We start from the raw sequence: 25,748 nt of genomic DNA, 5'->3' as shown, positions 1-25,748 counted from the left end.
AGCCTCATGGTGTGGTCTGTGATTAGTGGTCATGGAACTGGTCGTCTGTATTTTGTTCAAGAAATGATGAGACAATATCAATACATAAAGATTCTGAAGGAACAGCTTCTTCCACAAGTCCGTGAATGGTTTCCTGATGGTGATTTTGTGTTCATGCACGACTCTGCGACCTGTCACAAGGCAAATAAGGTGACAAAATTCCTGTCTGACAACAAAATTAAGGTTCTGGATTGGCCTGATAACTCTCCGGACCTTAATCCGATTGAAAATATTTGGGAGCTAATGAAGAGGCAAATTCATTCAGAAATTATTACAAATAAACAATCTTTAATAGAAAAACTGATCAATGTGTGGCATCACGGCCAAGAAATTAAAAATAATTGTATCCAATGCATTTCTAGTATGCCAAATATAGTTAATGCTGTAATTGCTGCAAAGGGATGTGTGACAAAATATTAGTTTCCTTGTTTATTTCATTCCATATTCATTATTACACAATTAAATATGTAATAATATTGTTTATAAAACACTATTTAGAGTGATAAAGCTTTTCCAGTTGAGAAAATCCAAATTACTTGTGTTTTATGTGAATTTGAAGATGAAATTCCTACTTTTACCAAGTGTCCCTAATAATTTGATCACCCACTGTATGATATGCGTAAATCACTCTGTGATTTAAGACGGCGCTTATTCCGTCGGATCCCGGCCATAACGAGTGCACCTCAGCACATATGTGGACTTCAGTCCTAGGTTCATAGACATCTATGACGTAGTGCAGAGGGCGGCCACTAGAGGGAACCCAAGAGTTGGAACTTAAACTGAGACGATTCTGTCCGACACCGGGATGGGTATCCGGTGTGGCTTAGTGGCTAAATCATCAGCACGTAGATCTGAAAACCCGGGTTCAAATCCCGGTGCCGGAGAGAATTTTTCTCTGTTCCATTACTCTTTCATCGTTTAGATTAATGGTTAGCATGTCTAACCGTGAAACGTGAGGGCCCAGGTTCAAATCCTGGTTGGGACAAGTTATCTGGTTGAGGTTTTTTCCGAGGTTTTCCCTCAACCAATTGAAGCAGAATTGCTGGGTAACTTTTGGCGCTGGACCTCGGACTCACTTCGCCATCAGTAACACCCCTTATTTCTATGGCATAAAATTATATCAAGTTAACCTTTCTATGTATCTGAATAAATGCCAACTGAAACATCATCTGTGTCTTATTTGTAATCTAGCTTAACATTATTCAATAAAATTCCTTCTTCTTAATCGAACGTGACATCAGTGAAGTGACAACTATAGCTAGAGACTGAACACAGTGCATGCACCGATCGTCGTTTCACAGAGTCTACATATAAAGTGACTATTTGCAGTCTGTTGAGACTGTACCAACGCCAAGAATTTCCAATCAAGCATCTCAAAATCAAATCAATACTAGGGCTTATTTTCATAATAGTTAAATATGTCCATTCCTCGGCATGAAGGGTGGCGCCACAGGGGTACGAAGGAGGGGCTTGTGCACCCCTTCCAAGTACCTAACCTACCCAGTGTAGAATAATTTCAAGGACAAATTGTTTCGTGGCCGGGTATCGATCCCGGGACCCTTCGCTTAGCGCACGAATGCTCTACCGGCTGAGCTACCCCAGGAACTATACACGACACTGTCAAAATTCTTCCTTTATATCCATACAACTCAAATGGGCTGATAAGACGCCAGAACCCAACTTTGAGTGCACACAAATTCTGTATGACTTAAATTGTGGCTTCCTGTTAACATATCTCCATATTCGTTACTGGACCAGATTTGCATACTACCCAGTGTAATCTTAGTACAGGGACATCATTTTATTTTTACTAACATTTCTAATATTAACCTGCCTATACCTTTGGCTTAAAGGTTGTGAACCGGAAACACCGTTTGATACCCCCTTCCACTGGAGTTCGATGATACTGGTGTAAGATACAAACAAATCACTTTACTAGGTATAGGAGGGATGAAAAGTAGTTCATCCATTTACGTAAACTAGGAAATATCGCGATTTTAAGTTTGATAATTTTCATTCGGTTTTTCTTTAATCAAAATACAGTAAAATATTAACAATAAGTGTTTTTACTCTCGAACTGAGCTGTCCGTTCGGACGTATTCATTATGCAGCAGATATTATACTGTCTATAGCACATTAGCGTACAATGTAGAGAATGAAGTTAAGTTGAAAAATAATCATAATATGGATATTTAAATACAATTTTGAAAATGATGGCCGTTCATTTCTGTACAGGTTTCAGTTCTTTTTTGCATATTACCGCACTATATACTATTGTACCTAATTCCAATTAGCCTACCAGTTTCGTCTTTCGTACTACTAACTCATGTTGAAATAATTGTGTACCTACTCTACAAAGAGTACCTTACGTACTGTAAATTCAATCTTCACTTCTGCCTGATCCGAAAAGATAAAATTATTCAGACATGCTATTTATTGTCCGTTCAAGTGGTTTTGTCGAGGGTCGTAGAAAGGAGGGAAATCACGTGGCAGTTAATTACTTAACGAGGCCTTTTTATTTAAGTTATTTTAAACAGTTGTATAATATTACGTAGACGTCCAATTCCTAACAGAAATTAATGTTTTCAGAAAATAGCTAAGACAGCCCAGTCACAAAGGGAGGACAGAAGTGGATGGGGGAAACCGGATGCGACATAGGCAAACGGATGACAGTACCTGTGCGAGAATATGATTTAATATTGAAAGCGAACATATTTCTGGAACGTACTGTACTCACTAACTCAGTGCTGTTTATGTTTACTAAGACCGTAAGTCGACTTTGACTGTATACGCTTGGTTCTGTGTGGAGAGCGGTTGGAAATTTACTAGTAGAGGGGGTGGGAGTGAAGTACATTAAAAAACTCAGGTACAATAAAAATTGAAGTAAAAATAAAATGATGTCCCTGTATTATATTATCATGTATAGACTGGATGATGAAGAAGAAGAAGAAGAAGAAGAAGAAGAAGAAGAAGAAGAAGAAGAAGAAGAAGAAGAATTTAATGTACAGTAAGAGTAATTTTAAAGATTCGAACTGTGAATTATTACCAAAGATAGGATTCAAGCTTTTATAACTACTACTGTGGAACATTCTGGTTCACAAGATGTTTCAGCGATTGCATAGTCCACACCTGTGGAGTAACGGTTAGCGCGTCTGGCCGCGAAACCAGGTGGCCCGGGTTCGAATCCCAGTCGGGGCAAGTTATCTGGTTGAGGTTTTTCCCGGGGTTTTCCCTCAACCCAATAAGAGCAAATGCGGGGTAACTTCCGGTGTTGGACCCCGGACTCATTTCACCGGCATTATCACCTTCATATCATTCAGACGCTAAATAACCTAGATGTTGATACAGCGTCGTAAAATAACCCAATAAAATAAAAAATCGATTGCATATTTTCGTTTTAAAGTAGTATTAGCTAGAATCTTCTAGAACCACCTGCTATCGGAGTTCGACATGAAAGAGTTAGTTAATGGGGTTTAAAAAGGGCACTTCAGCTACTACGGGTATTTGCGCCCTTATCTAAAATTCATTCAAAAATAAAAACAAATAATAGCCTACCATAAGCTGAATGTTAACACGAACTGAAAAATGTTGTCACATTAAAAGGGAAATACACAAGACATTAAAGAGCACGAAAAGAAGAACCGGGGATCGAACCCTCACAGGCAGTCAAAATATTCATGGAACCCATTACTCTAGCTGAGAGCCGTTAACTGCCTTGAGAGATCCGCGTCTTAGAAATAAATGTTTCTTGACTTAAACCAGTCGTGGCGAAAATCCCATCGTGCGCCGAGCCACTGTGAAAGCTGCAACGTGCATAGCACCTATGGAGGGAGGCGGACACCCGAAGGGAAAGGAAGCAACTGTCTGACTTATTAACGGATTTTCATTTTCCTTACATCAACCACTTAAATAAAATTATATACAGTACAAGGCTACAAACTAATGTTTAGTACGTGTAACGAAGAAAGAAATGAACAAGAAAACCTAGGACACATTATCACAACCTAAAATTAATTGTCTTCAGAATGTCTCTGCGACAGAGTTTCAAAATAAGGAGTTATGTCACTTACTATCAGTCGTAGTTGATCACGAAGGTATTTGTCTGTCAGTCGTGATCTAAATTTGATTTTTACTATTTTCATTGTTGAAAATAATTTTTCACAAACGTAAGTTGTAGCGAACATGGCTTCAACAGAGCAAGCGAAAGAACGAAGCTTCAAATATTTATTTTTTGCCAAAGATTTGAAAAGTTCAACATTTGTCAAGTCCTTACATCTAGCTTTCATTTAACATCACATTGTAAATCTGTGAGTTTAAATTGAAGATCTAACCGTATTATTCGTACATCTGCTGAAAAAGGATCGACGTACAGAGATAATAATAATAATAATAATAATAATAATAATAATAATAATAATAATAATAATAATAATAACACTTAATCTTTTAATGTTTCATCAGTAACATGTAGTAACTTATAATGCCGTTTTATGTTATACAACCGTTTTCCTAGTAATACTGTGAACAAATCATACATTTAATATTCTCATCATATTGTCAGGAAAAAATGCATCCTCCCATCCTACTTGAAACTTTCGTTTTTATAGAGGTATATGGTTTCGAGAGAGACATTGCGACGATACGCCACTCGCAGGTCAGAGACTCCACTGAGTGAGAGAGAGGGTGGGGGTTGTAGGTAGGAAGCACAGTCTAAGACATACAGTCACGAAACTTCAACACTTTTTCTGCCAACATTCGCGACACTAGCGCCCAAGCGGCAGGCAAGGCACTGGCCATAGTCTCGTTCAGCCAGCACGTGCTTTAAAGGGATGCGAGATGTTATAATAACGTTTTAATCATGCATCGGAATAAAGGCAATGTGTGCAATGACGAAAATTGCAGTAACAACAAGTTTAAATCTCCGAATTTGTCGTTCTTCAGATTCCCTAAAGACCATGAGAAAATCATAACTCAGGAATAACCAATAATCCACGTTGTAGGTAGCCTACGTATTGTGTTCTATAAAACATTATTATTACTTATCAGTTACCTATTTGTATGTCAGGAAGGAGAATTTAAATAAAAACAAAGTAAATACCTGTTACAGTATATTATTTTTTTGTAGAAATCATATGTGTAAATGTGTAACCATTCCGATTTTGGATAATGTATCTACAGTTTTTAATGCAAGTAATTCCATAATTTTTGTATTCGTGTTTTTTTTTCTATATATTTTTCAAAAGTTGAACGTTATATTGCATTCAAGTAGGGATCATGGTGTTAATTTTTCAAGAATTCATGGAGTATTGTAATCCTTTTGCAAAATATTCACTTCTTGAATAAATCCAGACTGTGTCGATAGATTTCTGATGTGTTGGTGTAGATTCATGTGGCAGACGTATTAAGTTCTCAAGAGCCTTTTTAAATTTAATATAAAAAGCAATCTTTTCTGTAATAATTTGTATGACTGCTATTGGTGTTGATTTTACATTCCCAGTGATTATTTGAGCTGTTCAGAGCAGAAGTGGTATAAGTCAAAATTAGGTAATGAGATTTAAAGTAAATATTCTGTAAAATACAGCGCAAAGCAGCAATTAATATATCCTTCGTGCTATTCACTGACTACTAATAGTTTAAATAAATCCAATATTAACTGCTACTTTGCGCTGTATTTTAAAGAATGTTTACTTTAACCCTCATTACCCATTTTTACTTACACCACTTCTGCTCTGAAAATAAAATTAGGCCTACATTTTCTGAGTTAATTGAAGTCACAATTTTTTCAACAAAATTGTGTGTTCATTTATTTGTTTTCACCTACGTCATATTAAAAGTAAGGGCATGTAAATTACGTATTATATAGGTAGGATAAGTTAAAATTAGGCATTATATGTGAAAACTGGAAATGTAATGTAAAATGCGGTAAACTTGCCATAAACATTTAAACCATAATATCAGCACTATTTGTCACTCAAAATAATAAAGGAAATACCTGTTCTTAAGAAATGAAAAATAATAAACTTCATAAATCAATGTCTGTCATATTAAGGTCTAAATCTTCCCCTTTTTTATTTTCAAGTTTACCTCAGCGGCCGAGTTTACCCCAATTTGCGGTATGGAAAATAGTTAATTTCTCAGGAAATAGGGAGAGGAGTTCACCACGCAATGTAACCTACAATTTTGAAGCTACTAATTTTGACTCTTCTCACAGGAAATATAGAGTTCTAATGATTCATAAATATATTCAGGAATGAATTTAATTAACCATCCACGTACGAACAATTATATTATTTCGAACCATGATACGTGAACAGTTCCATGATTCAGTTGTAAGGAGCAGAAAGAATTACGTTTATTCTCAGCTTCTGAAACTTGTAGATTAACTGCGTGTGAAATTCTTCTAGGATTCTAAATTAAAATTAATAAGAATCATATACACTTACTGTATAGCATAAAAATATAAAACAAATTACGCAAAACCCGTTTTCTGATATGTTATCATATGTCGTGTGCACACTTTTAACTTGCCTGCCGCTAGAGGGCTACTGTCGCGCCGGCTGTCAAATGTTGGCATATTTTATACATATGAGTTGCGTGACCGTATGTCTTAGACTGTGGTAGGAAGCAAGGGAAATGCACTGCGAGCCACGATGTGCTCGTGAGTCGCATTTTCGCCACGGCTGACTTAAACGGATCGTATGAATCAATATTATAATCAGTCAACCTGTTTATACCTATTTATGGCAAAACTCCGTTGTAGGAAGTTACTAAACCTTATTGCTGTGCTGGAGGCGGAGTCTGGAGTTTCCCTCCATTAATTTAGTAGTAGTAGGTTTATTTTGCCTGGCAGAGTTAAGGCCATGAGGCCTTCTCTTCCACTCAACCAGGTTTCATTAATATACACGAGATACAAAATTTGATTACAAAACAACACAAAAGAAAATACCTTAGAAATTACATAAAATATAGTAGGAAATTACAATAGACAAGATCAACTACATAATATAAAATTACAAATAGTCAAGATCAGTTACATAATATTGTGACAGCGACGTGAGATTCGAACTCACGACCAGCGTCCCGCAAGAGAGAAGATCGCGCGGAGCACTTGGGATGGCGCGCGGCGGAGAGGGGAAAAGGGCCAACGCGGCGAGAGAGTGGAGCGAGAGTGCGCGCGCATCTGGTGCTGGTAGAGAGGAGAGGGCTCTGGATTTCTCTGGAGAGCCATCTCTAGAGACGCGTGGAACCTTCGAGGCTACGTCGCTGTGGTTATAAATTACGGTCGCGAAGGAACGACAGCAGTTTTGCAGTTTGCAGTTTTCAGTTATTCAGTCAGTGAGAAAGCCAGAGCAAGCAAGCCAGACTTGTGTGCCGGAGTTCGACTCGAGTGTGCGTCCGCATCTGCGTCAGCATCCGAAGGCCTGAGTTCGAGTGCAGTGGATCGCAGTTGGAGGGACCTGAGTTCGAGTGCAGTGGACCGCAGTTGGAGGGACCCGAGTTCGAATACAGTGAACTGTCTCTGAAGGTCTGTGATTCGAGATACTGTGAACTCGAGTGACTGAGATAGAAGAACTGTGAACTGAGAACTGATAGTTCTGATTTGTAAATAGTGCTTTGTAAATATTAGTTAAGATTAACAGTTCATTGTTGTGCGTAATAGTCCAAGTAAATTGTCATTGTCGTCGGTGGAGTGCTGTAACGAATACTGTGTTGAGTGAAGATCCAATTGTTGACGAGAGCGTTTAAGGTGAATTGTAGAAAGGAATTATTGTTGTGACAAATAAATTACATTGTTGTAACTAATAAAATTCACAATATATCAAATAAAGTGGAAAATTACACATAATCAAAAGCAGTTACATAACATACACACAAACAAACAATTTATAAGACCTAAAATGCCCGAGACAAATTGGACGATTAATTTAGTTGAGATATATTATTCAGTTAATATACTAACTGGAGAATACATATGGGTGACAAGACATAAAATGTTGATTAGCAAAGTCCTACTAAATGGCATACAAACACAAATGATTAAGTAATATATGAAGATAATAAAAAAAGAAAAGAGAAAAAAAAAGAAGAAGAGAGAGGAGAAAAAAATAACAACTTGGTCATTTAAGACTATTTAGAAACTTCCGCAAGAGTCTAGTTCTGTTCATTAAAGACATTTCTAAGTAGAGTGTACTTAAAAGATTTTAGACTCCGACTGCTCCTGATTTCCTGTGACAAGGAATTCCAGGAACGGGCTGAACCATTGTCGCAATAGATTGACAAGTCATCTGACACATCACTGCTGTCAGTACGTGATACTATTGGCTGACAATTACGAAGAAGGAGGTGAATAGTACATTGTGTCATTCTTTAAGATTGACACTTGCGCAGATCAATGGAGTTTTGTAAGTTGTTCACTTATAGCTGTTTTCAATCATTATTAAAACTTAAATATAAGCGCTGCGAGTTAGAGAAATTCAAGACGAAAACTGTCTACCCCAGTTCAGTTGTACGTGATGCCTAAAACAAATTATGAACGGCTTGCGTCAAACACTCTGTATATCTACACATTTCTCTAATTTTCTCTTTACCATTTTCTTACTAAGCGAATAATACTATTTTGCGCGAGTCATATGCTTTCAAAACCACTTTTCCTCAAGATTCGGTGAAGTTGTAAAGGCAAAAATGTGAACAGTGTTGTTTAAAAAAAACTCAAGGTTATGAACAAGCCTGTGGAATTGAAGTAGGTAAACGTGCTGAATGCCAATTAAGAAATTCTAACAGCAGAAGAAGTAGGTACCGCATTATGTAATGGGAAGAAGTTTTTCACTCCAAAACCGGTTTACACGGCGCAAGTAGAGTGGCAATAAGTGAACAAATACAATAGCTTGCTTATGTCGTAGTGAAGCAAGAGCATTTTCAAGTAGATAGAAAGCTAAGTTACCAAAATGGACCTAAAAATACGAGAGAATAATTAAAAATTTGTCAAGATTATTGAACAGCTTGCTGAGATTCTTGAAGAGGAAATTGTAAGGGAAAAGACGTTATGGTTAAGGAAATGATTGACAAAATGAAACACATAGCTGCTCAGCATTGCTTTTGAAAGAACTGAATGCAGAAGATACGACCACAGTCTACTATATACAGCCACGAAGCTTGAGTTTTGAGGGTGCTAGAAACAATAGACTGTGACGGTTCTATTTTGCATTGGCTGTAATGAGGCGATATTAGCGATCTTAGTGGTGAGCAACTATCTAATGTTTGCATATTTACTACGTATTGAGCTTCGCGACTGTATATACTAGACTGTGATACGACTGAACACAGGGCTTGTCTAAGAATATCTTCCGAATGCGTTGATATATTACACGATTTAATAGTCAATGATATAAAGAGATTATAGATTCACTGATACGAGACTCCATAATGTCTAGAATTAAACTGGAAATTGCACGTCATATTTAGCAATAGGTAGGGTTCGAATTAACAGGGGGGATGGGGTGGATTTCCCCCCTGTTGGAAAGTTATCCCCTCTCATGAATTCGTATTAACATCAGGGATAACTTCTATCCCCCTCACAAAATATATTTTTTTTATTATTTTAATACGAGTATACGGTTAGCGCGTCTAGCCGCGAAACCAGGTGGCCCGGGTTCGATTCCCGGTCGGGGCAAGTTACCTGGTTGAGGTTTTTTCCGGGGTTTTCCCTCAACCCAATATGAGCAAATGCTGGGTAACTTTCGGTGTTGGATCCCGGACTCATTTCACTGGCATTATCACCTCATCTCATTCAGACGCTAAATAACCTAAGCTGTTGATAAAGCGTCGTAAAATAACCTACTAAAGTAAAGTAATACGAGTATACTTTATAAAGTAAGCAAAGAGAATAATATTGATGTATTATCATCACTGGTAAGCTGACAACAATCAATAACTTAGGAATTACACATCTTATTTTAAGCCTGCTGCTGGATATAGGCCTAATTATTATTACGTTCAAGATGCAAGACAAGCAACTCAGTGGGACCAAGCTGTGAGCCGTATCGAATGAGGATAATAATAATTTTATGTTTGGTAGTCTCTACTTAGGATTCTATCTCCACCTCATCCAAAGACCTCATCACCTCATCAGATATCTTAGGCCTAATTGCACCTTGGTAATAGGATATAGTTACAGAAGTCTTCAACATTTTTTCCGGGTTTCAAAATCTTCAATATCTAAATTAATTCCTGAATTGTGTGCGTTTTTATTTCTGTGCTCATATGTTCCACTGGCATTCGTGCTTCTTTTATAATTCCACGAACTTACATTTTAATCGTTTCACCTTACAGGCATTTTATACCAGTACTAAGCTTAGTTATACGTAAAATGTAAAATAAAATTATATATTTAAATCACGCACTATAGACTGTATAGGGTGGAAGTGAAATAATCATACAGATTGAAAGGGACGATAAGGTACACTTAAATAAATAAAAACCCTATATTAGGCCCGTAACACACTGGAAGAGTTTTCGCCAGCGAGAAATGTGTTGCGAGAAAATTAAAAAATTGATAACATGGATTCAAATGGACGTCCACACACTGGAAGAGATTCTCGTTCGAGGCAAAAACCTCGCGCTAGTTTCTCGCTGGGATCGGTAGCTCAGCGAATTTTCTTGACACATTTATCAAAGATGTTTGACATTTATTCTCTTTATGGCGATTGAATGTAGAAAAAGAAATCACAGGTGGCGATGAATTGTATTGTTTTTATTTGAAAATGAGGAAAGATGGCTGATAATTGCAGTCAGAAACTTATCGAACTTGTACGATGTCACTCGTAGGCCTATTTATAGGATACACGGGACGAAAACTTATAAATACACGAAACTTAAAGAAGAAATCTGGAGACAAATATCAGATTACCTGAAAATAAATGGGGCTATATTTTATTTTGATGAGATTTAATAGTATTAATTAAACATTTGAAATAATGTATCTATATGTCTTAACAGTTTACATAATTTCAATCAGAACATAGCAAAGAATCCTCTATCATATAATGAATGGCAAAAAACTGTGGTCCATTCAACCTGAAATAATGCCTAAACGTGTCATCATTCAAATCGAAACCAGTGTCCAAAACTCGCCCTTATTTTCGTAAGATACAATGTGATTTTCAGATATTTCTGGCTTTAATTTTAGGCCTACTTTTTCTTTTCATTAACAAAATATGTTCATGTAACTCCATTTCCTCATCATCTGAATTCTCAGATTCAACATAGCGTTCGTACGTAATTTGTAAAGTACGACAATATACTTACAGGTTATATATTTAAGTACGACAATATACGTAAATACATAATCTATAATATTTCCCCCAACGAGTCATTACAATAATCAGAAAAATGCTTTCTGCATGAAGGCAGTGCATAGATGATCGTAGCGAGGTGTGATCTGTGATAGCGAGAACTCGCCAAGTGTGTGGAGGAAGGATCTTCGCCTCTTTCTCGCAACATATTTCTCGCTAGCGAAAACTCTTCAAGTGTGCTACGGGCCTTACGTTTTGTGATTAAATGGATGGTTAATTAGAAAATTAAGTTGGAAGTTTCAGCAATCTGGCAATATCGCCACTAACACACTCCTCTTTCTTCTCGTAATACAGATGTAAGAGGTTAACGAACTAAGGTCTGTCTCCCTAGGTGAACTACTTTCCACTTCTCTCTCTAACTACAAGGATGCAATCTGTTTGCATCATTCAATGCCATTGAATTAGTGTTTTTACATTTAATTTACACGAAAACAGTCCACACTATTGAAATACGTCAAAGACATAAATTATTCTTCATTAGATTTTCTATCGATATGGACAAAAGGTCCCCATATCGATACCCGGACCCGTAACAATTTTTCCCTTGAAATTATTTAAGTCTGCTTCACTGGGAGCTTTACCTGAAAGCTAGATTTGCAATATATATATATATATATATATATATATATATATATATAATATATATATATATAGCCTACGTTATTGTAGGTACGTTAACAGAAAACTACAATTATTTCAAATCACACAGTTTGTGTGCACTCGATGTGGGTTTCTGGCATCTTGTCTGCCCACTCGAGGTATGTGGATATAAAGGGAAAAATTGAGACGGTGTCCTGTGAAGTTCTTGGGTAGTTCAGTCGGTAGAGCGTTGGTGCACTCAGCCAAAGTTCCCGGGGTCGATACCCGGCGTCGGAACAATTTTTTCCTTGAAATTATTCTCATAAACTTAGTCTTCATGCCTCCCTTTATGATCATTTGTGGAAATGCTACGAATAATTAATAGTTTTATATTTCAATTCCTTTCCCCCAGAGAAAAAAAAATACTACTTTAATACAAAAAATGAGTAGCCCTACTCGTACGTTAAAAAAATTGAGGCTCTTTCTACAGAGCTTGTATTATATACTGTAGATATTTGATTTACAGTACAATGTTGATGTACGATTATAATTATTGCGCCAGTTACATCAAACGTATAATTTTCCTTCTGTTTTCAGTCCAATTATTCCATTCAAATGTCATTAATGGACAATGTAGCAACCACAAGAGGGCTCTAGCAACAATCGGAAAAACTTTAGTTCATAGTCCACCATTTTCGGTCAATACCATTTTTAATTTGAACTGAAATGGCCGCAGTAACGCCATCTGTAATGAGCGTCCAAAAAAAGATAGACTCTGAAACGTCGAAATTTGTAAATCAATCCACCAGCGGTGTAAAATGAAAGTTAATTAAATAAAGTGATGTTGTTAATAATGGCACAGTGAAGTAGGAGAACTTCGCTTATAAACGCTATGGGAGATGCGAATTTATGTCGTCTTTGTGCAGTGCAAAAGGATAGCTTTGTTGGAATTTATGATGAAGAGGGCCACAAATTGAGCCTAGAAACAAAAATTACAAAATGTTTGCAGATAGAGGTTTGTAAGTTTGAAAACTATATGTTTTTATACCGTTACATTTTCACGGATGCAACAAATTTATAAATTGTGAATCCTAACCTAATAGACCTTCATGTAAACGAGTAGTTTCCTATCGTTTTGACAGGGGCTGTGTCAGTGTTGCTATCGTATTCGTTTGTTACAAAGCTGTTACAGTTGTAGGTATTTATTAGTGTAGATTATATTATTATTTTCCTATATTCCTGTATTAACATTTTACAAAATTTCGATGAGACGAATTTAGCCTAGCAGTTCTTTGTATTTATTGATATTACTTGTTTAATTTCATTAATGTAAGCGTACATGTTATGTTACTTACAAATGGCTTTTAAGGAACCCGTAGGTTCATTGCCGCCCTTGCATAAGTCCGCCCTCGGTTCCTATTCTTAGCAAGATTAATCTAGTCTCTAGCATTACATCCCACCTATCTCAAATCCATGTTAATATTATCTTTTACCCTCAAATCTCCCTCATGGAACTCGATTTTATATATTAGTATTTATCTCAACATTAAAGTAATTTGTAGTGAATGCTAACTCAAGGGTTCATAGGCCTTTGTTCCTACATGGAAAGCCAGGAAGTACTTTTGCTATAGCATGAACAGTGAATTGAAAATCAGAAGGACAGCGACAAACGCACACATTTTGTAGCATTTCTGAAGATGTTAAGACATTGATAATTTAAAAAATACGATGGAAAGGTGTGATGTCATATCATTTAAATAATCCCCTCAACTAACCTACTAACCTTGTCACATACTTTACCTTAATGTCACTTAGCTATCCCCTCATTTAACCCATCTAACCCATAAAGAACGTATGTGACAAAGTTAGTGGATTAGTTGAGGGGATTATATAAGTGAATATGACATTATACCTTTCCATCGTATCTTTAAAATGACCAAAATGCTTCCTTTACTGTCATATGTCGTTCTAAACGTCTAACACCTTTGTTAACATCCTTAACACTTTTGAAATCCATCTTCCCACGTGCCAGGCGACTAATATCATCTCAACAGTCTGAACTTTACATACCTCCTCATCAGACAGTTACTTCTTTTATTACATCATGTTACTTGTACTACACTCGTTTGATAGCGTTTCTTACATTAATTTTTTATTACGGCTTTTTTTTACTTGGACTTTATTGTACAGCCCAAGTACTTAATGCCCATGAATCATATAAATAACGCGAATATGGTATGTAAGTTGTAATGGACAGATGGACAGGCAATGTCTAGCAACATAATATTTTTATGTTAGAATTTAGTAGTAAATTCTTACAGAAATTATGACAGTTATAATATTATTCTCATTATCATCAAAATGAAAAACTAACTTCTTTAACTCTTCTGTAACAGACAGGCCATGAAAAGTTTGTGCAATAAGAAATCAGTTTCTGAAATAATTAAAAATTGTAAAACAAAATAAACCCATTAGTTGCTTGCTATACTCCCTTGTTATCTTTTCTTCAAAACTGAAGTCAGCAATGAATACTTACTTACTGGCTTTTAAGGAACCCAGAGGTTCATTGCCGCCCTCACATAAGCCTGCCATAGGTCCCTATCCTGAGCAAGATTAATCCAGTCTCTATCATCATATCCCACCTCCCTCAGCATGTCGAAAATGTAAAAAAAATGAAGTTGGAGAGATTAAATTCTTTTAACATTTCAATTTTAAGTTTATTATTTCATATTACTGGTACTGAATTAAAATGCATCTTTATTAAACTTTAAAAAATTGCACTTGGACTCATTCTGATGTGAAATGGTTGCCTACTAGTTTGATTTTTATTTGAATGGTAATTGATATTTAGAAGAAAAGACTTCAAGGCCTAACTCTGCCAGGTAAAATAAAATAAATTATTATTAGGCCTATCATTATTATTTGGAGTTCACCATTTTAATAAATTAATGTAAAGAAAATTACGTTTTGTTTTGACTTGACAATTTCATTTGATCATTAATAACTTTATTTCTCATATATTAATGTGTCATTTTCAATTAAAGTTTTTTTTTATCTTATATAGCCTATGATGCATAATTCTTTTTGTCCCAACTCTTTAATTTAATTTTCTTTATTATTATTTTCTAATATACAGTGGTCATTTTTTCCCAATAAAAGTTATTTAATTTAATATTGTGTTTTCATTAAGTATGTCCACTCATTGTGCTAGTGCAAGTAATCATAGAAAATGTAAGCTTATTACAGATCACCATATTACAGGGTGAGCCAAAACTACTTACCTATTGTGTTTAACTACTTAGAAACTACTTATAGTATAAGCACAGTCTAGTATATAGGCTAGTCACGAAGCTTGAGTTGTGAGGGTGCTAGGAACAATAGACTGTGCTGGTACTATTTCACATTGTCTGTAATGAGGCACTATTAGCGATCCTAGTGGTTAGCAAGTATCTATGGATGCATATTTACTATGTATTGAGCTTCGTGACTGTATATAATAGACTGTGGTATAAGTTTGTCACATTTATTGTAATTTTGTTATGCAGTGAGTCTTGGATTCGGTCGATTCTTTGTAAATTGGCTATTTCAACAAATTGATATGTTGCACTGTGCATCAGAATTATTGTATTTTGTGTTGAAGAGCACTAATACTGGTACTTCATCTGTGTTATTGTATATTTTCAGAAAGTTTTTGCTTCAATATTAATCGAGTAGAGGACGTTTGAAGGTCTTATCTGATGTTGCGCATCAAATATTTATAATTTTTCTTCAGACCCTTCAAGTTGTAGTCTCTGTCTTTGAAAATTTGCACAATGAAGTCATACAGAGTGACATGACATTGATTATTATGATCTAAAGTATCAGTTTTGTTCAATAATGGAATTAATACGCTCAACCTTCCTCCTGTGAATAAGGTGATCATTCCATTCAGTTCAACTGTAAAAAACCTGGGAGTTCATTTTGAATCTAACCTTACCTGGGACACGCATATCAAACACACATGCAAGAAAGTATTTTCCACTCTTCACTCATTAAAAAGATTGTACCACTATCCAGCTAAATTAAAGCAGACGCTTGTACAGACTCTTATTATGCCTCATTTCGATTATTGTGACGCTTTATTCAGTGATCTCAGGGTGGATTTATCCCAGAAACTGCAACGTGTTCATAATGCGTGTGTTCGTTTCATTTGTAATGTCCGGTACTACGACCACATTTCGCCTTCTTTCGATAAATTATTGTGGCTCAGGTTAAATGAGAGGAGAAAGTTACATTCCCTTTCTCTCTTATACCGAATTTTGCACACCTCTACTCCCTCTTACTTATCTGTCCGATTCCACAGTCTTTCTCAGTATCATAACTTAAATATTCGGTCACAATATAAGAACACGCTAGAAATACCACTGCACACATCATCTCTTTATTCTTCATCTTTCACTGTTGCTACTTCTCGTCACTGGAATTCTCTGCCGCCTGAAGTCAAGGGCTGCCGAACTTTAATTTCCTTTAAATGTAAATTAGAAAAATATCTTATGATGAGTTGCCAAACCTAATGTGTTGCAAATGTGTTCCACTGTATTTATTATTATTTTTTTTTGTTTCTTATTTTTATTATCTAAATCGTGTTTATTTATCACTTAATGCCAATATGTATCCCACTATGTTGTTATTTTTTTATTATTAATCTATTTTTTTGTGTACATTTTATTCAATTGTCGGTTTCTGGTTTAATTATGTAAATCCTACTTAATTGTAATCTAATACTAATATGTATACTAATGTGTTTATTTTTATTTTTACTGTGTATATTTTTCTTTTTTTTTATTGAATTATCGTCTTCTGTTTTTATGTGATTCGTATTTGATTCTAACAAATTAATATGTATTTCACTATGTTTATTTTTATTTTATGAGGTAAATTTTATGTAACTACCTCTTTTGATCTTATTATGTATCAGTATGTAATTACTTAATTCCGATCAAGTTTTATGTTCACCTGTGTAAGCAAGTTTTAATCCTGGTTGAGTGTAAGAGAAGGCATTACGGCCTTAACTCTGCCAGGTTAAATAAAGCCATTATTATTATTATTATTATTATTATTATTATTATTATTATTATTATTATTATTATTATTATTATTATTATTATTATTATTATTATTATTATTATTATTATTATTATTATTATTATTATTATTATTATTATTATTATTATTATTATTATTATTATTATTATTATTATTATTATTATTATTATTATTATTATTATTATTATTATTATTATTATTATTATTATTATTATTATTATTATTATTATTATTATTATTATTATTATTATTATTATTATTATTATTATTATTATTATTATTATTATTATTATTATTATTATTATTATTATTATTATTATTATTATTATTATTATTATTATTATTATTATTATTATTATTATTATTATTATTATTATTATTATTATTATTATTATTATTATTATTATTATTATTATTATTATTATTATTATTATTATTATTATTATTATTATTATTATTATTATTATTATTATTATTATTATTATTATTATTATTATTATTATTATTATTATTATTATTATTATTATTATTATTATTATTATTATTATTATTATTATTATTATTATTATTATTATTATTATTATTATTATTATTATTATTATTATTATTATTATTATTATTATTATTATTATTATTATTATTATTATTATTATTATTATTATTATTATTATTATTATTATTATTATTATTATTATTATTATTATTATTATTATTATTATTATTATTATTATTATTATTATTATTATTATTATTATTATTATTATTATTATTATTATTATTATTATTATTATTATTATTATTATTATTATTATTATTATTATTATTATTATTATTATTATAATATAGCATTTCTTTTAGTTTCGAGAAATAGCTCTTACTTATGTTGGTATTTTCACATTTCATTGCCTCATGCTCAGTACTAATTGATTTTTGTTTCAGCTGTATCCTAAGGACCCATTGCCCAAGACTGTCTGCCTGGATTGTTGTGCGAAGTTGAACCAGTGCTCAGACTTTCTGGAGACAACCTCCCAAGCTCAGGTTACGCTTCATATGTTTCCTGATACAAAAAAAGAAGAGGAGGAAGAAGACATAGAAGAGCATTTACCTGAACTAGGTTCTGAACTAGATCATGATTCTTGTTCGACTGTTGAAGAAGTAAGGGATAGTTTGTCTTTGGTGTAAACCATATGAAGGGTACACCAAAAGAACAATCAAAGTCACATTTTTAGTGTTTTGAGCAAATGATAATTTTTATGTTTGAAAGGCTTATTATTTATAAAATTAATTTCAATGTAAAAATGTTGCACCGATATCTGTCATGAAATTATGATCTAATAATATGACTTGAAATTACTTTTAATTGCTTAATTTTTCAACAGTATACTTTAGTGTAACTGTTTGCAGTGATATAACAATCAAAGTCCTGAGAAACAAGAAAAGAGTAATCAAAGTCCGACATAGAAATTAAACTACAGTGAAACCTCGATTGATTCTGGGTTTTTCAGGGGACTGGACAAATTATACCCAGAATTGAGAGAAACCCAAAATGGGGTTTTGCCAAAATTGAAAATGAACATATTTAAAAACTAATTTTTATGGTCTAACCTCAACTAAAAGAACAAAAATACTTTAAAGAGCTTCACGACATTAAGTTCACTGATTGGTTGCATTAAGTTTACCTGTCACTTCTTGAAGAAATCAAGAATGGATGTCTGTTTTGCAGTCCAGACAGTCTTGTTCTTATAACTGCACATTTTTAAAACACCTTGGTTTTTCATATTTGCCAAATACCAAGAGTTTCAACTTCTCAGAATCATCTGCATTTGTACAGAGAAGAACAGTAAGCCTCTCCTTACTTTTCTTCCCACCATGGCAGGTCTCTCCTTTCATGTGGTTGCTCTTATCTGGCATCAGGGAGTAGAAGAGCCCTGTCTCATCGGCATTAAAGATATCTTTGACATCATAGTCTTCAGTGAGACATGGAAGCACCTCATCTTTCCAATGATCCACCGACTCATCTGGAACACTTGCACTTTCACCACACACATTGTATGTAATGTCATGTCGCTGCTTAAAGCGATGTAGCTATCCATTAGAAGCCTTAAAATTGTCCACTTTCAATCTTAAGGCAATGCTTTGTTGTGAACTGAATCTCACGCGCATAATTAATGCATTGTTTCTGACTAGTGTGTGGCATCAGGTATCTTGCGTGGATGCATGTGGCAGATAAGGAGAGGGTTGGGAACTATTACTGAAACGATCTTAAACAAAGATATAACCGCAAATCTAATCTTTCAGGTAAAGCTTCCTGTAAAGCAGATTTGAATAATTTCAAGGGAAAAACTGTTCCGGGGCCGGGTATCGATCCCGGGACCTCTGGTTGAACGTACCAGCACTCTGCCAACTGAGCTACCTGGGAACTCCACCTGACACTGTCTCAACTTTTCCCTTTATATCCACACAACTCGCGTGGGCTGACGAAATGCCAGAGACCCACATCGAGTGCACACAAACTCTGTGTGACTTGAAATTGTGGTTTTCTGTTAATGTACACAGTGACGTATATATTATGCAAATGTAATCTTTCAGGTAAAGCTTTCTGTAAAGCAGATTTGAATAATTTCAAGGGAAAAATTGTTCCGGGGACGGGTATCGATCCCGGGACCTCAGTTGGCAGAGCGCTGGTACGTTCAACCAGAGGTCCCGGGATCGATACCCGGCCCCGGAACAATTTTTCCCTTGAAATTATTCAAAGATATAACCATTTAGGGCTGGAAAAACACACAATCGAAGCTAGTTTGCCTTATTAGGACAAAAAATTTGTTTCTTAAATGCGGGTAAAACACTAAATCTAGAAACATTAAATTGGGGTAAAAAAGCATTGCGTATATGGGACTTCTGCCGAGATTGCAAAATAAGAATGCAAAATGCGGGTAAATCTTAAATCGAGAAACCCAAAATCGAAGTTCCACTGTATAATGACTCACAATATTATCAACTCAGTACTGTTCTTTCACAACAGTTCAATTAGTGATTCGTTTTTGTTGTGTTGTATGTTCGAATACTGTACCGAAATATCCCATATCTAAGGTTTAAGGCCCAAATATGGTCCAAAATGCCTCTTCCAAGATAATGCTGTGTAATGTAGCCAATGCTATAATATTCATCGACTTAAATTTATGTCCAATTTCTCAGAAATATTACTATCCTTCTAGGTTCTACCAGTTTATTTTGAATCATTCTATCACAAAAAGCAAAGCAAAAAAAAAAGGGTATAATGATATGTTTTCACACATTGGTGCATCTTCCTGCTCCGTCAAGATCCAGGCATGCCGTACCACCATTTATTTAACCTAGGTCCATCCCATCCACATCCACTGGTAAGGTAGTGCATCACAGCAGGCGTTATTGACCTCCGCAGACATGTTCTGAGCCATGGGATAGAGGTTGTCTTTTAGGAAAGATCAGCTCAACTCGGACCTGAAAGTCTAAGTCGCGTTTTTGTATATATACTTACGAGTAGTGAGCAAAATGTCGTACCTGTAGAAATTAATAATATACAATGGATTAAAAATTATTGTTAAAGCATATTGAAAAATGAGAGAGTATGTTTTAATCACAATAAAACTGTATTCAAATGAGACACTGAGATTTAAATCCTGGTCACAGAAATATTTAAATTCTGGTATCAAAAGTTTAAAAGTCACACAACACAATGAATTGCAGGTGTATTTTTTTTAAAAATAGTGTTAGTTGGTATCAAAACCTTCCCTGAAATATGGTAGTGAAAGCTGGATCCTGCATTACAAATATAAATCCAAATTAAAAACAGCCCAAATTAAATTTTTATGTTCGATTTTTAAGTTAAAAGGGTAAAGGGCACTGAGATAGAGTAAGCTCTAAACAATGCTCGTCACATGAAGATGTAGTAACAGGCTCAACTGAACCTAAACATAAAGAGTTCATGATGAAATCATTTTAATTATTTTTTTTTTTTTACTTGTACCAAGCGTGTGAGTGTAAAATTTCTATCGCTAGGCCTATTGTATCACACTCACAAAGACTGGCTTCCATGATTTTATTTTACAGACTGAACTTCAACAATACAATGCTATCAAACATTATTATTTTTATTTAAAACATTGGTTTTGGTTATGTCACAACCTCATTATAAAGGAAAGATATTAATAACATTTGAACTAGATTTGGACTTTGATTGTTCTTCATAAGGACTCTAAATTTTGACTATTAATGGAGAAAATTCGTTCCGACATTGGGAATCGAACCCAGGACCCCTCAGCATGGCACGCTGAGTGCTCTTAATCAACTGAGCTATGCTGGGATCCGATCCACAGCGCCGCCAAATTCTTCTCTTTTGTATCATCAATGGCCTATTACCTGCATTTTAGACATACACGACATATACAGGGTGTTTAAAAAATACGGGGCATAATTTCAGGTATGTATTTCCCACATGTAGACAATCAAAATAGTTCATTACAACATGTGTCCGGAAATGCTTTATTTCCGAGTTATGGCCTTCACAACATTGAAATTCACTGGAACATTTTTCTTTCCGCAGGTCGTTGCTGTCAAAGGAGACATTAAGAGGGCACTCTGACAGTTCATTCCGAGGCGAAGGTTACATTCAGTGTTGTGTAGGTGTTAGACTGTGCGACATGTATTCAAATCAAGAGCTGGCAGAGATACACTTCATGTACGGTAAGGCAGACGGCAATGCTGCGCTGGCTCGTCGTTTGTACCAGGAGAGGTACCCATAGCGACAATGTCCAGATCGGAAGACATTTGTACGTCTCCATTACCGTCTGTGTGACTATGGAAAATTTAACTCTCCTGGTTTGGGAAAGGGATGACCAAGATCTACAACTCCAGAAGTACAGGAGGAGATTCTGAAGGCTGTGAACATGACTCCTTCTATCAGCACACGAAGGGTAGCGTTGCAAGTCAGTGTTCCTCATACGACTGTCTGGAGACTGTTGAAAGAGTATCAATTGTATCCTTATCATTTGCAACGTGTACAGGCCCTGTCACCAGCAGAATACCCTGCACGAGTTAGGTTCTGTCAGTGGTTCTTGCAGCAGTGTGGTGTAAATCCGAACTTTCCTGCCTTAGTATTATTTACAGATGAAGCACAGTTCACACGAGATGGCATAACAAATTTCCACAATCAGCATGTATGGGCGTATGAAAACCCACGTGCAACTGTTCCATCTCATCACCAGGTGCGGTTCTCCCTCAACATGTGGGTCGGTATCATTGGTGATCGATTAGTTGGACCCCATGTACTTGTAAACAGACTTACGGGTCAGGCGTACACAAACTTCCTGGAAAACACCATACCTCATGTTTTACAAGACTCTCCACTGATCAATCGTCAACTCATTCACTTCTTGCATGATGGCGCTCCTGCACACTTTAGTCGTACGGCTCGCCGGTACTTGGATCGAAGGTTTCCTGATCAATGGATAGGTAGAGGTGGCCCAATTGCTAGGCCTCCACGCTCACCTGATCTGAACCCTCTCGATTTCTACTTGCGGGGCCATTTAAAATCATTGGTTTATTCGTCTCCGGTGCCTGATTTGGAATCCCTTCGGAATCGAATTGTGGCATGTTCTGAGGACATACGCAATACTCCTGGAGTTTGGGATCGTGTTCGCAGGTCAATGAGACATCGATGTGAGGTCTGTATTCAAGCAGGAGGTGGACATTTTGAACATCTTCTGTAATGACAACGACCTGCGGAAAGAAAATCGTTCCTGTGAATTTCAATGTTGTGAAGGCCATAACTCGGAAATGAAGGATTTCAGACACATGTTGTAAGGAACTATTTTGATTGTCTACATATGGGAAATACATACCTGAAATTATGCCCTGTATTTTTGAAACACCCTGTATACAGGAGCACATATTTCAATGACTTTATGGCAGTTTTCAGTAACAGTTTTAAATCACTGTTAACATACATATATATTCTTATTTGAGGACCTCGCTGTCATCTATTGAATATTGTGCATTCCATGACTTTGTACAGTCATCACATAAGTACTATTAATGGAGAAAAATTCGTTCCGGCAGTGAGAATCGTATCCAGGATCCCTCATCTTGGCGTGCTTAATGCTCTTAAACAACTGAGCTATGCCGGAACGAATTTTTCTCTCCATTAATAGTACTTTGTATTGTATTGTGTTTATTAACATTCCATGATATTCATACATTGCTTTACAGCTAGAATTTGAAACAAGTCAAAGAAATTAATACTACTATGAAGTCTTAATTTATACAGGGGTTGGATAAAAAGTTATGGCAACACTGCTGTCACATGACGATGGTGCGTTCGAGAGCTGCCAGCTGTGTGGACATGAACAAGGACTGTTAGATGAGTTAGTGCAGCCAGCGGCGACAGTACTCTGTCAATCTACTGCAGTGTGTAGAACATTGACTTTCATAGGGATAGTGCGAGCGCCCTAAGACCATGTTTACAAAACTAGAGTAACATTCCTGGATCAAAATTGAAATGGCACGAGGTCGTAGTGCACAAGAATGTTTACAGGGACTGCGTGAAGGATGTGGCGATGCAGCGTTGCCATATCGCACAGTGGCACGATGGGTTAAAATGTTCCAGGAAGGCCTTGTTGGACCGGTACGAATCGTCACTATGGACGAAACCTGGACTCGCTCGTATGAACCAAACTTGAAATGCCAATCAAATGAATGGGAGCATTCCGGTTCTCCTCGTCCAAAGAAAGTGCGCCCTACACAAAGTGCTGTGAAGGTGATGTTCATTGTGGTGTATGACATTAATGGGGTAATACTGCACCACGCTGTATCTCCAAGGCAGACGGTAAACGCAGACTACTACTGCAGGTTCCTGCAGCACCACCTTCGTCCAGCGCTCAGGAGAAAACGACGATACTTGGTGGTACAGAACTTCTTCATTCTTCATGACAATGCAAGGAGTCACACCACTGCTGCTGTCAAGGACCTCTTGCGCCGCTGGAAATGGGAGATTCTGGAACATCCACCGTACTCACCCGATATGAGTCCATGCGATTACGATCTCTTCACCAAAGTGAAAGAACCACTGCGAGGGACCCGGTACAATACCAAAGATGAACTTACCCGTACTATAGGGCGGTCAATACGGAACATCAACAAAGATGGACGCACTGATGGTGTACGCTGCCTCCAAACATTTGGAAAAAGTGATAAATAAAGGGGGAGACTATATTGAAAGTACGTAAATGTTGTACCCGTGTGAATAAAGCCATGTCAGAAATATCGAAATGTTGCCATTACTTTTTATCCAACCTTTGTAGTCACAGTCTAGTTGAAATATATACAGAAGAGGTTTACAGTATAGTCTACTAGTACAACAGAAAGTTTTAGTATCAATTTCATGAAGTGTTATTGAATGTCATGAATTTACCTACAGAATAGAAGGGTGAGAAATTAGGTACTTCTTAAATTTGGCCCTAAATAATTTTATGTTTTGAGTTTAATTTTTTATATCGATAGGGAGGCTATTAAAAATTATTACTGCCATATAATGCACTCCTTTTTGATAGCATGGTAGACTTGCCGATAAAGTATGAAAGTCATTTTATTGACGCGTATTTATGCTATGAACTGTTGAATTGGTTACAAAGTTTTCACGTTTACATACGAGAAAGATTATTAATGAAAAAATATACTGACAAGCCATGGACATTATTTGTAGTTTTTTTTAAATAGTCCTACACAATTCCCTAGATTCGGCACCAACTATTATTCTAATTACTCTTTTTTTGTAGTAGGAATATACTGTTACTATCTGTGGAATTTCCCCAGAATATTATTCCAAACCTCATTACCATACATTTAGCTAGCTAAGAATAGCTAGTAAAATTCGAAGTAAGAAATACAGCCCTAAATATTAAGTGAAGTGATGGCTGCACAAAGTCATGATATACACAATATTCAATAGAGGACGGCAAGGTCCTCAAACAATATAAATGTATGGTAACAGTGATCTAAAACTGTTCTTGAAAATGGTCATACAGTCTTTGAAATATGCGCTTCTGTATATATGACATGTATGTCTAAAATGCAGGTAATAGGCCATTGATGATACGAAGGAGAAAAGTTCGACCGGCATTGTGGATCAGGTCCCCCCACACCAAGCTGAGAGGTCCTGGGTTCGATTTCCAGTGCTGGAACGAATTTTTCTCCATTCATAGTGTACTTACGTGATGACTGATGACTGCACAAAGTCATGGAATACACAATATTCAATAGAGGACGGCAAGATCCTCAAAAAAGAAAATATGGATCTAAATTTTGATACCTCTTTAACTTGGACTATGATTGATTTTTTTGAAGTAGAAATTTCTCTGAATTGTAGCTCAGATTCTCTTGTGCAATATGCCATCAAAATCTTATTTTTGAATTATGATTGTTCTTACTGTTTTCCCTTCATATGTATGTAGTTGTAATTATTTTTTGGGACATAAGAAATATTTCTAGTGAAAGTCTCGTAAATTAAAACACAATAAATATAGAATCACATTTTTTTTTTATGTGATGCTATGTTTGTTTACCTACTTTTACTTTGGCATTAACTGCTGATGTGCCTTTTAGCCTATATCACAAGGACAGTGAGACTACATAGCACTATAAATTTGTTGTTGTTGTTTT

General features: G+C 35.5%; 1 protein-coding gene across 1 annotated transcript in view; it reads left to right on the top strand.

The window, feature by feature from the left end:
* The first annotated feature begins 12,728 nt into the window (after positions 1 to 12,728).
* Positions 12,729 to 25,748, top strand: part of LOC138695938 (zinc finger protein 892-like) — a 44,631-nt gene continuing 31,611 nt past the window's right edge. Inside the window, exons 1-2 of the mRNA XM_069820339.1 lie at positions 12,729 to 12,984; positions 17,994 to 18,209. Coding sequence (XP_069676440.1) covers positions 12,862 to 12,984; positions 17,994 to 18,209 — 339 coding nt within the window. The 5' untranslated portion in view covers positions 12,729 to 12,861. The remainder of the gene's footprint in view (positions 12,985 to 17,993; positions 18,210 to 25,748) is intronic.

The sequence above is a fragment of the Periplaneta americana genome, chromosome 3, assembly GCF_040183065.1.
Source record: "Periplaneta americana isolate PAMFEO1 chromosome 3, P.americana_PAMFEO1_priV1, whole genome shotgun sequence".
In the NCBI taxonomy this organism is placed as follows: domain Eukaryota; kingdom Metazoa; phylum Arthropoda; class Insecta; order Blattodea; family Blattidae; genus Periplaneta; species Periplaneta americana.
Note: the sequence above shows the minus strand (reverse complement) of the source record. Positions and strands in the feature narration are given on the sequence as shown.